A 15,665-nucleotide genomic window follows, 5' to 3' on the forward strand; every position below is an offset into this window, starting at 1 on the left:
TGCAAGATGTTGTTATTTTTAAATACAATTCAGAGAAAGATTTTAATCACTTCTCCAAATTTCTACCAGCATCTTTTTTTCTGCCAGACAGATGCATTTCTTTATTGCACATCAAGCTGGGGGACATGGTTTTGATACTTAACGCTCTGCAATTAAAAGAAAACATAAAGAATCGATGGCTTTGATTCTCTTTTAAATGTTCCTCAGTTCAGCCCACAGTTATTCTCTTACAGTCTAAAAGGCATATGGCTGTAATCTGGATTACTCTTTGAAATGCCATTTGTTTGGATTTCATTCCACTGATAACCAGTCAGGCAGTCTATGGAGTTGTTGCATAATTTCCATTTGAGGACACTCAAATTTGAAGCACATCTAGCTTCACTTCCATGACAGAGGTCTTGCATGATCTCAAGAAATGGCACTCCATCTTTCCCAATGAAGTCAAGAGGCTTTGCTCCAGGTCCTATGGTAAAAGCCAGTTCTACTTCTAAGACAGACCTTGGTTAAGATACCATGGATAGGAAGGACTGCTAGCAGTCCACTCTCTCCACTCTCTATTCCTCAGTTAGCAAGTGATTCTTCTGGTCCACTGCAGTTTTGTTGTTCTTTTCCAAATCATCGTTGTCATCCTCTCTAGGTAAAGCTACACCACAGCCATCACTGTGATCAAAGCTTGTGCAGATACAGATGACCTCCTGAGCAGACAGTAGCCAGCTCATGTACGGTCCCAGCAGGATGGAGCTCAGGAAACACCACGCAGCCGCCTCCTCAAGCAACCTATTTGCTAATACTGAACTCAGTGCTGCCATAGCTACAATGCTTACAGCACACGAGGGATTAGAAGTTAGTGTGGCTTTACTGCAGTCCAAGTAGTTCCTCAGGTGGAAAGAGTCTTTCTCTCTGCAACAGCCATCCATCAGAAACCACAAAAAAGAGAGCAACTGAAGCTCAGAGCCTCTCTTTTGTTTTCCTCACCAAATGCCTTGCAGACTGAATTTGTTAAAAGTCTTGTTCATACCTCAGACAGAGAAAGCCTCTCCTGCTTTCATCCACTCACCTCTAGACACTACAGCCGAATATCTATTTTTAAGACTATTCCCATTCCAGTTGATTTTTGCTACCTGGAATTTCCAAATGATTGAGTAAATAACACTAAGAGAATACACACGCATCAGTCTCACTGTGCCTTTCAAAGAATGAATAGACACACATAAATTTTCAGTAGTTTTATTGAAAAATGCCTCTTTCATTTCAGAAATAAATAATATAAGGCAGTGAATTCACAATTTGCAGTTAAAATATAAAAGCAGCAATTCTATATCCATAGTCTTGCACACAATTTCCAACTGCTTTTGATAACTAACATTGTATTCTGGGAAAAAAAAACCTCCATACTAAATATACAACATAAACATGCAATTCCATCTCTGCAGGATTGACTGCAATTTGGCATAAATGTTACTGTGTCTACAAACAAGGAGATTTCAGGCATTATTAAACTGTATCCAGTTGATACAATGATTTCAGCTACTTAATGTTTGTGGTGTTTAAAGGAGATGTATAAGAGCAGTATATGCTCTGCAAAGTGTAACTAAGAATAGAAGAAAATGGCAATGATATTGGGAGGAGAGGGAAAGTTTTGTTTCTTTTTTAGCTAGATAATGGAGTCCTGTGATCTGACTGAACCGCAAACATGCATTTGAAAAAGAAGAAAAATGTAAAGCTAAAGCAGACAGTCCTTAGAAGATTTGCAGCAGCTCTGTGGTTATTTTTGTTTTGGTTTTTTGGTTTTCTTTTTTTTATTTATTTGTTTTTACATTATTTTAATGAAAAGGCAGCACTGGGATAACTGAATGCACACATTAACCTGTACGCGGCCACTATAAGCAAAAGTATTTTACAAGCATTTCCAGAGCAATATGAAGTCTCTAGGTACACACGTTGCTACCCCCACATAAGCAAGATACAAAACAGGGATGTGTCTGATGGAAAAGGCCAGAAAGCTATCTTGCAAAAGAAATTACGCACTCTCCCTGTATGTATCTGCAAATGCAAGTATAGCAAAAACAAAAACCACCAACCAAAAAAACCAAAACAAGACACAGCTCTTTTATGGTTTTGTTTTTGCTTTTCTTGGCAGCGATCTTTTCCAGCGCATGTGCTCAGGGTATTCTGGTGAATGCATTTCAACTCCATAGTCCTCATACTCGTCCTCTCTCCTTTCTGACTCCATAGGTACTATAAAGGGTTCACCTTCAGGTTGATAGGGTCCACTTTCAGGCACGTATGGTTCTGGTTGAAAATAGTTGTCCGATTGAACATAGTTATCGCATGTCTTTGAATCCACAAATACAATGAAAGTTAGTTCGTCTACATAGTGTTAGTCCAATCTTATTTCCATATAATAAGTGTATAAGTTAATGGTTCTCTGGGGGTATTTTTTCCATTTTGTTCATTAATACTTTCTGGCAGTAAAATAATAAAAAGTTTAAAATTCATTTTGAAAGGCTTTGTATTTATAATACACAAAACATTGCGGAAAGAGGCTTAAATAATGCAAGGGACCAATTATTGTAAAAGAAAAAAAAGCCCAAAACAAAGTAAATCAAATAAAAATATTATATTACAGCTACTTCAGTAAATCCAAGCACTGGACTTTATTTTAGACTGTGTAATTAGTAGAAGACATGGAGCAGATAAGGTGAACAGGTGGGTTTGGCATATACTAATTTTTTCCGAGAATGGGAAAGTAAATGTACGCATAGCTATCACCAGCGGCAATATACAGTACATGTCATTTTCTCATGCTGTTCCTCGTAACAAACCGAGTTACAGCTGGTGCTTCAGGAACACCAAAAACTACAGCAAAACAGAAGAAAAATAATTATAAAACTTTGGTATTTATAACTGCAGTTACAGAATCCAACAAGATTACATATAACAAAAGGTACATGCCCTGATTCAGACATGTTGGTAACAAGCAACAGGCAGGTAGTTTTTATAAGTTCTCAGAGATGTTATTCTGGCATATAGCAAGCAGCAGCAGGCTTTTATGCAAAAGCATCATGTAGAGGTGTTAACAGATTTTAGTGGATACGGTCCCATACAAATCATTTACAAGCCACAATTAGTTTAGTATTTACATAAGTAATTTCTCATTTACCAGGTTAAATCTGTCTCTTCTAATGGCATTACCTTTGCTGGTTAGTAGTTTTATAAGCCTCCTTCACCACTGAGGCTTTTCATGGTCTGGGTCTTTTTTTAAAAAAGAAAGATTGTCTATTTTATTATTGAAATGCAACAAGCTTAATGAATTGACATCACTGTCCTTTATCTCATCCACAAGTTGTGTTAGTAAAAAGAATCTCCCCATTCTATGAGGCCAACATGGTTCAAAAACCATATCCGTGGTGAAATATCCATACGGACTCATTTTCTAATAAGCACGTGCGCAAACATCTCAGAAACAGGATTTTCATGTATTCAAACTGTAAGCAGCACTGGCGACTTAGAAAATGTGTTAGCCGAAACCTGAAACAGGTCAAAGATGATGTTAGTCTTTTAAAAAGTCCATCTGATGTGCAAAAACATACTTTCATCCAACTAAATACATAACAGTTAAGTCATAGGCATATATTTATATATGTATACATAGCTGCTTACGAGAAAGGCAAACACTGCTGAATCACAGGTACAGTTTTTTTTCTTTTTCGCTTTTTCATTTAAATAATAATTTTGTGTGAGATTTGCACAACCATCTGGCTCTTTAACCAGCAGCACTGAGTCTGCAAGTGTGTACATATATATATATATATAATTTTTCTTTTTTTTTCTTTTCATGGGTACATGCACAATACACTAACAGCAAACCATATCCAATAGCAGTATCACATACACTAATTTTGAGATGTTGCAATGCATACATATTAATTTGTTAACAATACTGTGGTCCTGCAGGATCCCCATGTTAAAATATATTAGAATCTTTCCAGTCAGAAATTGGTGGCTGCTGTGACCCTTTTTTTGATTCCAGAAGCAGCCTACTGTTTTGAGCTACATCACAGAGTGGAGGGCTGATATGACCCAGAGATAACCACAGACTCCGTGATGTTTAACTCGGTAGAAATTGTAGGACAGTGGTGTTTTTCAGTTGTCTGTACTGTACCACTGAATTGATTTCCTTTGTGGAAAATTTTCATTTCAGATATCAATTTTGTATAAAGAATCCTGACATTTCTCAAAAAGAGACACACGGAAATTGCCAACCACAGCATTCTTTTTATTTTTAAAGAGAAACATGGAGAATTCAACCTTGTTCTGAAGACGATTGGAAGGGGCGGGGACGGAGGGGAAAAAAGAAGAAGAAGAAAATGGTCACTTAAATCCTATGCGTGACATTATCAAGTACTAACCATCTATGTTTAAAAAAAAAAAAAAAGACAAAAGTATTTAGTTACTACTTCCTATTTAAAGCGAACCACACATGACATCGAGTAAATCTGTATCAAAGTCCAAATGCTCATATACCTACACATTACAGTGAGGCAGGCCTGCTCATTGCAGCCATTTCCTCCTGATTTAGTATGTCCAGACTAGCAGGACTGTCTCGTGTAAAGCAGCTCAATATGAACCACCACATCTGTGAAGGCTATTTAGGGCAAGTTAAGCTGTTCATAACCTACCTGGGAATCCTTGGCCATTGTAGGGGATGCTAGCACACTGGGATGAATCACAATATCCTGGTGGCCCTGGAGGACCTCGAATACCCACATTTCCAGGACGACCTGGTGGCCCTGGTGGTCCTCGTGATCCTGTGGAGCCTGGTGGACCAGTTCTAGATTCTCCTTGTGGACCTAGTTTTAGAATTGAAAGGTTGGGGGGTTGATTTCTTTAAGAGGCAGCTGGATAAAATAGTTAACATTACTATTGTCTAGACTACACAGTCTAGGCTATGTCTTTGGTGAGAAAACACTTGTACTTTGTTGCTATATGGGGGTCAACAGAAAGAAAAACATAAGAAAACTAGAAATGTGACTCATCATTAGTTGCTTCCCTGTGTGTGGCTTACTGAAGGATTTATTCACAGAAACTGATTTAGTAAGGTTTGAGCCAAGTAAGAAACATCAATAAATTCTCTGGTTTATTTCCCCTCCATGTAAGATACAAAGATCTCAAGGGAAACTACTAGATTAGACAAGCACACTGGATTTCAATTAAAATATAGGAGTACATTAATTCTGCTACCCTGTAGCCCCAGGATAGATGAGGTAATGGTTGTTTTTGGAACTGATTTTATTGTGGTTAGCAGAAAAGTAAAGCTTCAAGTAACTGGGCCTACAATTTGCTGCAAGCATCTTATGGGTCCTGTAATGCAAAACCATGTTTAGCTTAGTAAACTACAAGCGGAAACAAATGATGCAGCTGATTTCTGCCAAGGCTTCAATGAACAAAATCGCATGATACAAAGAGCAAAACCAATGGCCAAATCATTGGACTCTATCGTCTGGTAACTCTGGGTATGGGAGTACTTTGTAGTCCTGGGACAATTTGTAGTTCTGTAATCACAAGTAAAAGATGGATCTAGATACTGCAGAAGTATCATCTGATAACATTTATGAAAATATCCATCAAATATTTGGACAAGGCATTTTCATGAAATATAATTTCACACAAGTAAGCATGCCAGATGAGTAAATTACAAGAGAAAGATAAATTACTATTAGCCACAAGCAAAAATTTTTCTAAATTCCCCTTTTTTGTGGGGGTTTCCACTAAACTCTGATGCATGTCAAAACCATGAAGTGGACAGCGTAAAGCATGTTCATTCACCACATGTAGTTTGGTTCCCTATGAAGAAATGTTGTCTTTTCCTCCTACTTTTCAGTAATCTGATAAAACAAGAAATATTTACCAGGTGGTCCTGGCAAACCTCGTGGTCCTTGAGATCCAGTCCCTCTTTCACCTTTCTCTCCAGGCATTCCTACAGAATGAAAAAAAAAAAAAAAACCACCAAGTAATAAAAACCAAAGGAAGGAAAACCACATCAACAAATATTTCTTCATTCTCCCTCATTGATATTAATATACAGTTCTCATGATTTAATATAACAAGGCTGGTCAAACCTTATTTTGTACAAAGGTCCTAATGTGCATTTGGGAAAATAATTTGGATAAAAATACACTAACCTAGAAATAAAGTAGGAATCAGAAGTAATTTAATGTGAATAAACTTTCTCAAACACAGAAAAGTCTCTGCGATACTTAAAACACCACAGAACCTTATTATTTTAAACTACAAACAGGAAGGTATTTTCAAGCTTGCATACTTCTGCTATAAAGGATGCTTTACCCTTTCTTAGAAACAGTTACGATGAACTAAGTTTAAGAAAGAGCAGAATTCAGAAATTCATTCTTCCTTGATTTTTTTCTAGTCTTTTTTAGAGATTATATTAAAATATATACTAGAAAACAGCACTGAGTCTATGCTACAGTAGAGTAGCTGGAATAAGCAAAGGCCACAACATAGTACAGTACAGACACGCCATGTCATTGCAGTGATCCAAGGTAGTCATAAAATAGGTTTACCAATATGCTCAAACTCAGTTCAGAGTTGCTTCCCCCTCCAGAGTACTGCAAAGAGCCAAGCATGTAGACCTAAATCTTTCTGCTCCTACTTTTTATTCTTGGTAATGACTCGCTTTCTTTCTTAATTAGAGTTCTGTTCTGCAAAGAGTTGTGTTACTCCGAACAGCCTTTCAAGATGTAGCTGTTTAGTGTCAGAGGAGTTCTGAGAACATTCACTTCCCTGGGATATCCTGTGGAACCCTAGACAGCAGCCAAAATGTTATGCCAACTTGTGTTTCATGAAACATGAGCAAGGGAGTGACAGGGGAAAGCACTGATGTGATTAACCTTGTCCTCCACGTCAGTGTCCCTCAGCAATCCAGCTGACCTAACAGGCTACTGCTAGGTGTGGGTTTCCTAGTCTGACACGGTAAAGGGGTCAGACTGCTCCTCTGGCAGCTTCTGCACTATGTCCACTGTGAAATATACAGCTGCCTTGGAATTTACTCACCTCTTTCACCAGGTGGTCCTTGGACCCCAGGAGGTCCTGGAAATCCTGGCCTTCCTCCAGGTCCAGGCTCTCCTCTTGTCCCAGCAGCTCCTGGGGGACCAGGTGGTCCTGGTGGCCCTGGCTGGTTACGGTTTGAATAATAATCATTTGGGATTTGATTCAGCATTTGATTGAATCGGCTCATTTGACCTTCAAAAGGAAAAAAAAATGGTTCAATAAACCATGTGAGGTGAGTGAAACTCTTATATCAGAGTGGGAAGGAATAACAAATTATCTCTCTTCATTAAATCCTACCCTTGTTCCCATTCAATAGATTAGTGGTGAACTAGTAAGTATGAATTGGGAAGATTTAAGATGAATGTCTCATAAGAAGACTGAACATAAATGGAGGTTGGAGAGCAGACAGGTTAGGGGGATTTTGGAAGCCAATAACATCAAGAAAAATTAATTTTAAGGCAATTAAAGTCACAAAATAAGCATTTGTTTACAATACTCTTGCTCTCAGAGTTCTAATTAGAGATTGTTTTTACTCAGAAGAACAAAAAGGACTCGTTACACTTCTAAAGGTGGAGTATCACATTTCTATGTACCTTCAGAGCTCTGAAACTACCATAAACACAGTATAAAATATTCGTGTGTATAGCTAGAGTCACACAGTCTATGAAGTTGCTTTCTTCAGCCTGTAGGATGCTTAGGCTTGCACCTATATACCTTCTGTATATAGGCAAATTTCATTTCCAAAGAAAGGTGATTGAACAAAAGCAACAGCATGGTGAAATTATGCAGAACGGAGCCCTTACTGGGTGGGGGGGGGGGAGGCACACCTACCCCTACCTGATTAGCATACTGTGCCAGTCCTAGCATAACCCTGAAGAGATGAGCTGAATATGAAAAAAATGAGGCAGGGATGTTCAAAAAACAGATGTTAAAAGATCTCAGATAACACATCCTTATTCGTAAGCATTAATACATTCATGAATGTACTTTCCTTCCTCTGCAATGGCTAACAGACATGCTTTAAATAGCAGCCATTGCAGACATTTTAAAGGACATGCTGTCCTCCTCCCTGTACACAAGCACTCTTAATGATCCAGAAGGTATATCTGTTTACCTCAGTCAGCACTTACCCTTGTTACAGAAACAATATTAAGAACAATTTTTGGGCGTATTTGTCTCTGTCCTCCTCAGCAGGTCTACTGATAGCAAAAGCACTGCCTTTAGGGATAGACCAAAAGCCTCTGTAGAGAACACTTTCACGGGCTGCAGAGCTGCACTGTGTGGCAGTAGAGGACTGAAATTCAATTTGGAGTCCTTATCCAAATAAATACCATTTTTACTTGCATAGCACAGCTGATTCTGTGCACAGTATTTACCCAACACTCATCTGTCTTTTCCTGCTAGCAAAGTACCTGCAGTGAGCATCCTTTTTCTCACCGATTCCTTCCTCCTGAAGATAAGACATGTTTAATGAGAAAATGTATATTGATTTTTATGACAAAGATAAAGTAATTTTGGACCAGACTGACAAAAGGAAAGTCACCTTCCCTGTACAGAGTATGAGACTTGCATGTGTATTTCCAAAGGTCACAGATTAGTTTATGATCAAGCTAGACATTTGGATCTGGCAAAAGTTTAGTGCTACATTTTTTTCCACCAAATCATTGACAATGGACAGCTATCAGATCACTCAAGCTCCTGCTATACTCTGTGGCCAATATCCCTCACTTTAATTTTAAACCATTGTTTTCTCTTTTAACAAACAACATAGTAAATTACTAGTATGAGAAACAAAGCAAGCAACACTGTTTACCATTTATCAGTTGTTCACAAACTTGTCTTGCAACTGCTCGCATCATGTTCTGAGAAGCAATGTCACCCTAAATAATCAAAACCAAAACAAGTGTTTCATTAGCGAGTGCCTATGCTTTTAAAGGCATGGTGTTTAATTAAAAAATCTGAGAAAAACTGACTTTAAAGCAGACTTACTCTGTCACCTTTTTCTCCCTTCATTCCAGGTGTTCCCTAAAATAAATACAGCAAAAATAAAACAGCTGAAGGATTATGTTATTCCACTCCACCTAGAGGTTTGAGACATGCAATTTTAGAAAACATTTTGACTCCTTCAAGAAGACAGCCCTGGTCGTCCTTGAACTTTACGTTTCAGAGATGCTAAAGCAGGTGCCAGAAAAGACTGGACAGGCAGCGATATTTTGTGTATAATTAAACATACTGACAGACGCAGAAGAAAAAGATCTGAAGGTAAAATTCAAACGAGGGCCAAAGAAACTGACGTATTCTGACAGTGGGACCACACTGGCAATTTGAAAGCTGAATCTCTAGCATCACATTTCTGTAAATGGTGAATAGTCTTGTGTGAATTATATATGACTCTCAAATTTTAAGTCTTAAGCCAACTCATCATTAAAGAAGGTAAGCTAAGATGAATAACACATGTCTAGGAAGGATAGCTGTCTCCTAGAACCCACAAGAAACAGACCCTGTGTTAAGTGAAGAAGCGCTATGCGGAGATGACATATAAGATGGGGAGAGATGCCATTAAGTGCTTATTCTATTTATTACGACAGCTTCCCTGCTAATTCTCAACCATTTCTAGTCTTACAATAATCTCATAGAGGTCTTAGCTTGAGCTGCTTTATAATATTGACATTTGCCAAGAGCTAACTTTTGTCTAACAGCAATTTCCATTTGCCTTTGAATACTCCAGTGGTTGTTGTGGGTTTTTCTGGTTTCCAAGAATACTATGTAAGAAGCCAACCAGAAGGACTGATTCTAATTTTTATATTTGTATGTGTCTATGGCTGAAAAAACATCAGGTATACTCTAAAGATGTTTTCAAATGCTGAACTGGAGATATGCCTGCACAGTCTACTCTGCAAACAAAATTGTGAGATTTTAGCCCTATGTTTGCGTTCCAGTGCTAGCAAAGAAAAGCATCAAGAGGGAGGAAACCATACTTTCCAAAGCAATTGTAATTACAATGCTTGGTATGATGGATTTTTAAAGATTTTCAAAATAGACAGCAATGATTTCAGAAGGATGTAAGTTGTTTTGGTCTATTTGACATGATTTTGGCCACAGTAAAAACTGCAGATGCCGGTTTGAAATAAGTAGGAAATTAGATTCACAGTCATTTGTTTTAGCCACTAGGTCACCCTTTGAAAAATCTAAAAATCTGCAAAGTGTTTTAAAACTATTAATTTTGACATCAAAATACAAAAGACAAAAAAAGAAAACAAAACTGCATGTACTGCAAGACCTGCTTAGGAAGCTGTCATGAATAGCTTGTCCAATGCTCTTGAATACCTGCTGTTACAAATGCCATGTGTGTTAAATTCCGGAGCAGTACAAACAAAACTTTGCTCTAATCTATGGCTCCTGAAGCTGACAGTGTGAGTTTTCATGTGACTTCAGTGGATGCAGAGTCAGGCCACAGCAGAGTCCTTCTAAAATTCTACTGTAAATTCACCTGCCAGAATGTGTCCAAAGAGCTCAGGAGCTTTGTTAGTTAAGCAAAAAGAGGCTCATTCAAGTTCAATAGATTTTCACTTGGAGCCTAAATTACTATTTGAAAGTAAGGCATATTTGAAAGGTGAAAGACTGGTTTGGTTATCTGCAGCTCTGCATGGCTCTCCACATAGTTACACATACATCCTAAGTATTACTGCTTTTTACGTTGTGGTATTTCTTTAAGGAGCCTGTTTATCACCATTAACAAAGCAAAGGCTAAGTGTGGGCTGCAGCTGTTTTTCATAACATTCTCACAGTACCCACAATTAACTTCAACAACACGAGGCAAATCATTCCACTGAGGTCACAGCGGATACAATTCGAATGCAGTGGCACTGTTTCATAGACTTCCATCAAGGTTTTGGGCAAAAATATTCCCACGGGTTATGCTGGGGTCTGAACATAGAATGCTATCTGAGCTTCTCTGCAGCAGCGTTGCGTACACCCACCCCATGATATGCCACAGAAAATATGAGGCAGCTCCTCCATCAGTGAGTTAAGTAGGTGGCATATGGTACATTTGCATCACGTATAACAGATGGTTCACACAAAATTAATTGTACAGACTCAAATGAAAGATTTAGAATGGCGACACCATAAATGTGCCACTACAATAAATTATTCCACCAATGAGATTGTTACTAATATGTACACAATATACACATCAAACTGATTAATATTCTTTCCCTTCTGTCCTGCACTCTTTCATCTACAGCTTTTCTTACTCTGTGAAGTTCAGAGGGAGAACGTCTGTCTTTCAGTTTTAGCTTAGCATGGTCACATGTTGAAGCAGACCATGGATTTGTAAATGCCATAACAATATAAATAAACTATAGCAATTAAAACGATCAGGAAAATATTACATTTCTATCTGTCATTCTCCAGTAATTAACATTGTGGTAAATTCTGATGTTCTGACGCTCTAAAAGAGATGTAATTTGACTCTGAATTCAACAGATATTAACATCTCAGTTATAAATGATCACATTTATCTGAAATATCCATTGAATACAATTGAAGGTTTTTCACTTGCACTAGGCTATGACAGGAAAATCTAAGGGGAAAAAATATTAACAAATCATTTGGTGCTTCTCTTTTTGTTTGAAACCTGGCAATTTTTGCTATTTTCTGAAAGTATATTCATTTGAAATTATTTATTGAGTACATATTTATAATACCTGCTCATTGTATTCTCGTTCTTTCTAAGGCTTTCATAATACAACCTTGTGTTGTTTTGGTCAGAAGCAAATCATGCCATACATCTTCTTGTTTGTTCGCTAGGTAAGTGCAAGCATTAGAAACCAAATTTCTGGTTGTCCTGGTTTCAGCTGGGGTAGAGTTAAATTTCTTCGTAGTAGCTAGTATGAGACTATGTTTTGGATTTTTGCTGGAAACAGTGGTGATAATGCAGAGATGTTTTAGTTGTTGCTAAGTAGCGCTTACACTGGTCAAGGACTTTTTCAGCTCCCCGTGTCTGCCGGGTGCACAAGGAGCTGGGAGGGGGCACAGCCGGGACAGCTGACCCCAAATGACCAATGGGATATTCCATACCATGTGACATCATGCTCAGTATATAAAGCTGGGGAAGAAGAAGGAAAGGGGGATGTTTGGAGTGATGGCATTTGTCTTCCCAAGTAACCGTTACACGTGATGGAGCCCTGCTTCCCTGGAGGTGGCTGAACCCCTGCCTGCCCATGGGAAGCAGTGAATGAATTCCTTGTTTTACTTTGCTTCCATGCGCAGCTTTTGCTTTACCTATTAAACTGTCTTTATCTCAAACCATAAGTTGCCTCACTTTTACTCTTCTGATTCTCTCCCCCATCCCACCGGTGGGGAGTGAGCAAGCGGCTGCGTGGTGCCTGGTTGCTGACTGGGGCTAAACCATGACACTGGTCTACAATCCCAGCTAAACTATAATAATTACTTGAAGTGCCCTGCTTCAATGAATTCACTTGCTAGAGCATTCACACTCCAGAACTATATACAGAGGAGAAAAAAATAAAGCAAACTTAAAATGTGCAAATCCTATATACTGTTTCTGGAAATATTTTTGCTGACTGGTCAAGAAAAGTTCTTCAGGCTGCCTTCAGCCACAGGCCATGTTGGTAAGACAGGAAGGTGCTCTGATAACAAAAGCACATCATTGCTCCAAAGTATAGCCAACAAAGATCCCCCAGTTAGAAAAATGCTAAGGCTATTTGTTAATTATAAATGATACACAGTCAATTTTACAATTAATTGAAATCAAATGAGCCTCATTCTTCAGTTTATGACCTTGCAAAGATACACTGATTCAGCCTTATGATGGCAAATCTATAGGCTATTCCAACTAAGTTTAAAATTTGAAGATTAGAGGCTGACTGGCTATGTTAAAAACAAAGCTCATTTTCCACCTGGATGTTTTAGAAATATGATTTCCAAAAACTAATTACAACTGCAATTACTAAGTTGCTACTTCCATCTTCCTCCCACTTCGTTATAATCTTCTCAAATTTCAGTTTATTTCCTTTTAATAGATAAACACATGCAATTTAGCCAACTGCTTGTCAGCATTCTGAGAAGCAGCAGCTGCTGCTGACTTTCTCTTGTCTTGGTATCCTGCAATGAGGAAGTCATTCAGGGTCAGTGTGAGGAAAAGTGAGTTTATGTTGCATGTGGGATTTTTCTGATCTGTGGGATGAAGGCTTGGGCTGCAGCAAAGTTCTATGGCTGAAGGAGGACAAAACAAAGAAAGTTTTGCTATTTTTACTTTAAAAGATAATGTGCTCAATTGTTTTCTTCCAAAGAATGTTTGCTCCCCACATGAACCGCTAGTTCACTGCTCCCAAAGCAGCATCTTTTTGAGACTTCATCTAGGGTGCCTGCATAGATGGATGCAAGACCAGTAAACACATGGCAGCAGAGAATGGAAAATGCTCAAAAACTGCATTTAACTCACAACAAACATCTCCCTTATGTTCTCAGGATAAACCTGTAGAGATTTTCATAGTCTATTTGGTCCTGGAGGCATTGGTCTAATAGCACCTTATATATAAAACATGAATGCCTTGCACGATTTCCTGGGGACCTTCTAGACCAACAAAGTCAGACCCTGTTGTCACAGAGTCTGTTTAATAAACAAGGCAGCTCTACCTTAAGACAACTCAGTCTGCCTACCCATCCATTACCCTTCTCACTCTCACACCTATAAAACAACAGTACTGGAACTTTTCTTCTCTGATAGTCCAAGATCTATTTCCCATTACATTTATTCACAGAAAACTCATCCATTTCTTCTTGAGCTAATACCCTCTTTTAGCCTAATGACTCTTACCCTGGTTGGTTGTTACCTTATGATATATGTACAGACTACTGCCAAATTCTTGCTCTCTGTTTGACTAGACAGCCAGAGGACAGATATTTTAGTCTCCTGTAGGATAGCCAGTGCTCAACTCTCAATAGATTACTGACTCGTTTGTGTTCTTACTGTTCTTTTTCTGGTTGCTCTGTTACTACACTGAAAAAAACACCTAAGTTTCTCTTGGAAGTACTTATAAGCAGAATATAAAGTAAAATTTCCTATTTTCATGAAAATGCAGTTAACACTTTAAATATCAAGTTGTTCTAGTAAAAGTACACATTGAGGTAGAGAAATGTTTACAGCCAAATTCATGGTGTGGTCTGCCTCAGTTAAGCACATTAGTATTATTTAACATATCAGGAAAGAGCTCCAATTGACTGCACTCACTGGGAATGTCTTCGCAACACCAAGACTTCTCATAATTTGCATGTAACTGTGTATTTTTTCCTGGGGTGTAAAGTTCCTTGCTTTGTAGGGGTCTTTCACCTGATTTGTGCTGCATAGTACCAGTAAGAGATTGTTCAGGTAGAAGAAAAAATGGCAGGATCTGGTTTGAAATTATTTACTCCTTGTATTTACCAGAGGCAATATGAAGCCTCATTATCTTTCTCCAGGACAGGAAGTAACAAATTCAGGCAGGCCTGAACTATGATTTATGACACAGCAAGTTGCGTTTGGCCATTAAGCTGCACCTTTGGCAATTCTATACTGGACACAATGGAAAGTGTAGAAATTCTGTCCACCAGGAGTCTGATAAAACATCTGTGCATTCTGCAAGTCAGAATTCCTGCTGGGATCTGTTCTAGAAACTTAAGAAATGGTAAACATGATGCATAGTGTCCCATTATAAGAAAGTGCAATAACTGGGGAAAAAAAAAATTTCTAACTGCAAGGAACGCTTCAGATTAGAGTGTAGGAGAACTTAGACGTGGTGCTTGGACAGGAGTTGACTGCCTTGCTTTGCAACAGCACTGAAATTAGGCTTGTAGCCAAATTTCCCTCTATTCACCTGCAGATCTTTGCTGCTGACCTGCATCAGCTATAGTGTCCCAAGTGAAGGAAAACTTGGATACACCTGGTAGCTTGAAACTCACTTGTGAACAAACAATAGCACCTTGTGCCCCAGCTATGTCTATCAAGCATCTGACCTGCCTGGAATGTCATAAAATCATAGAATCATAGAATGGTTTGGGCTTGAAGTGACCTTAAAGATCATCTAGTTCCAACCCCCGCCCTGGCATGGGCAGGGACACCTTCCACTAGACCAGGTTTCTCAAAGCCCCATCCAATCTGGCCTTGAACACTTCCAGGGATGGCGCATCCACAACTGCTCTGGGCAGCTGTTCCAGTGCCTCACCACCCTCATAGTGAAGAACTTCTTCCTTATATCTAATCTAAATCTACCCTCTTTCAGTTTAAAGCCATTACCCTTGTCCTATCACTACACATTAACAACGTATATCTAAAGGCAGGAAAGGTTCAGTGCTTTCCTAAGACGCTCAATGTCCTCTACTGCAAGGAGGAATGGGATTTTTAGGCTGGCAAATGCAGACTGAAAATGACCCAGCTTCCAGGTGCTCCTGGGAATTTCTACTTCATAACCATTAAGCTGCCCAGCCTACTATATATATATTCTTCCAAATTATCCAGCTATTGTATACGCAATGACACTGAAGCAGGATGGAGGAGTCTGGCTGATTGCCAGACATTAAGGTACAAGTAA

General features: G+C 38.6%; 1 protein-coding gene across 6 annotated transcripts in view; it reads right to left on the bottom strand.

The window, feature by feature from the left end:
- Positions 1-1,211: 1,211 nt before the first annotated feature.
- Positions 1,212-15,665, bottom strand: part of COL12A1 (collagen type XII alpha 1 chain) — a 104,512-nt gene continuing 90,058 nt past the window's right edge. For 4 of the 6 annotated variants that reach the window (XM_075087097.1, XM_075087099.1, XM_075087096.1 and 1 more), the window contains 6 exons: positions 9,061-9,096; positions 8,885-8,951; positions 7,075-7,263; positions 5,912-5,980; positions 4,683-4,853; positions 1,212-2,292 (listed from right to left, as the gene is read on the bottom strand). In XM_075087097.1, coding sequence (XP_074943198.1) covers positions 2,111-2,292; positions 4,683-4,853; positions 5,912-5,980; positions 7,075-7,263; positions 8,885-8,951; positions 9,061-9,096 — 714 coding nt within the window. In that variant the 3' untranslated portion in view covers positions 1,212-2,110. Of the gene's footprint in view, positions 4,318-4,682; positions 4,854-5,911; positions 5,981-7,074; positions 7,264-8,884; positions 8,952-9,060; positions 9,097-15,665 lie in introns of all 6 variants that reach the window. The other 2 variants (XM_075087101.1, XM_075087100.1) reach the window with 2 other exon arrangements.

This window comes from Phalacrocorax aristotelis, chromosome 3 (assembly GCF_949628215.1).
Source record: "Phalacrocorax aristotelis chromosome 3, bGulAri2.1, whole genome shotgun sequence".
NCBI classification, from domain to species: Eukaryota; Metazoa; Chordata; class Aves; order Suliformes; family Phalacrocoracidae; genus Phalacrocorax; species Phalacrocorax aristotelis.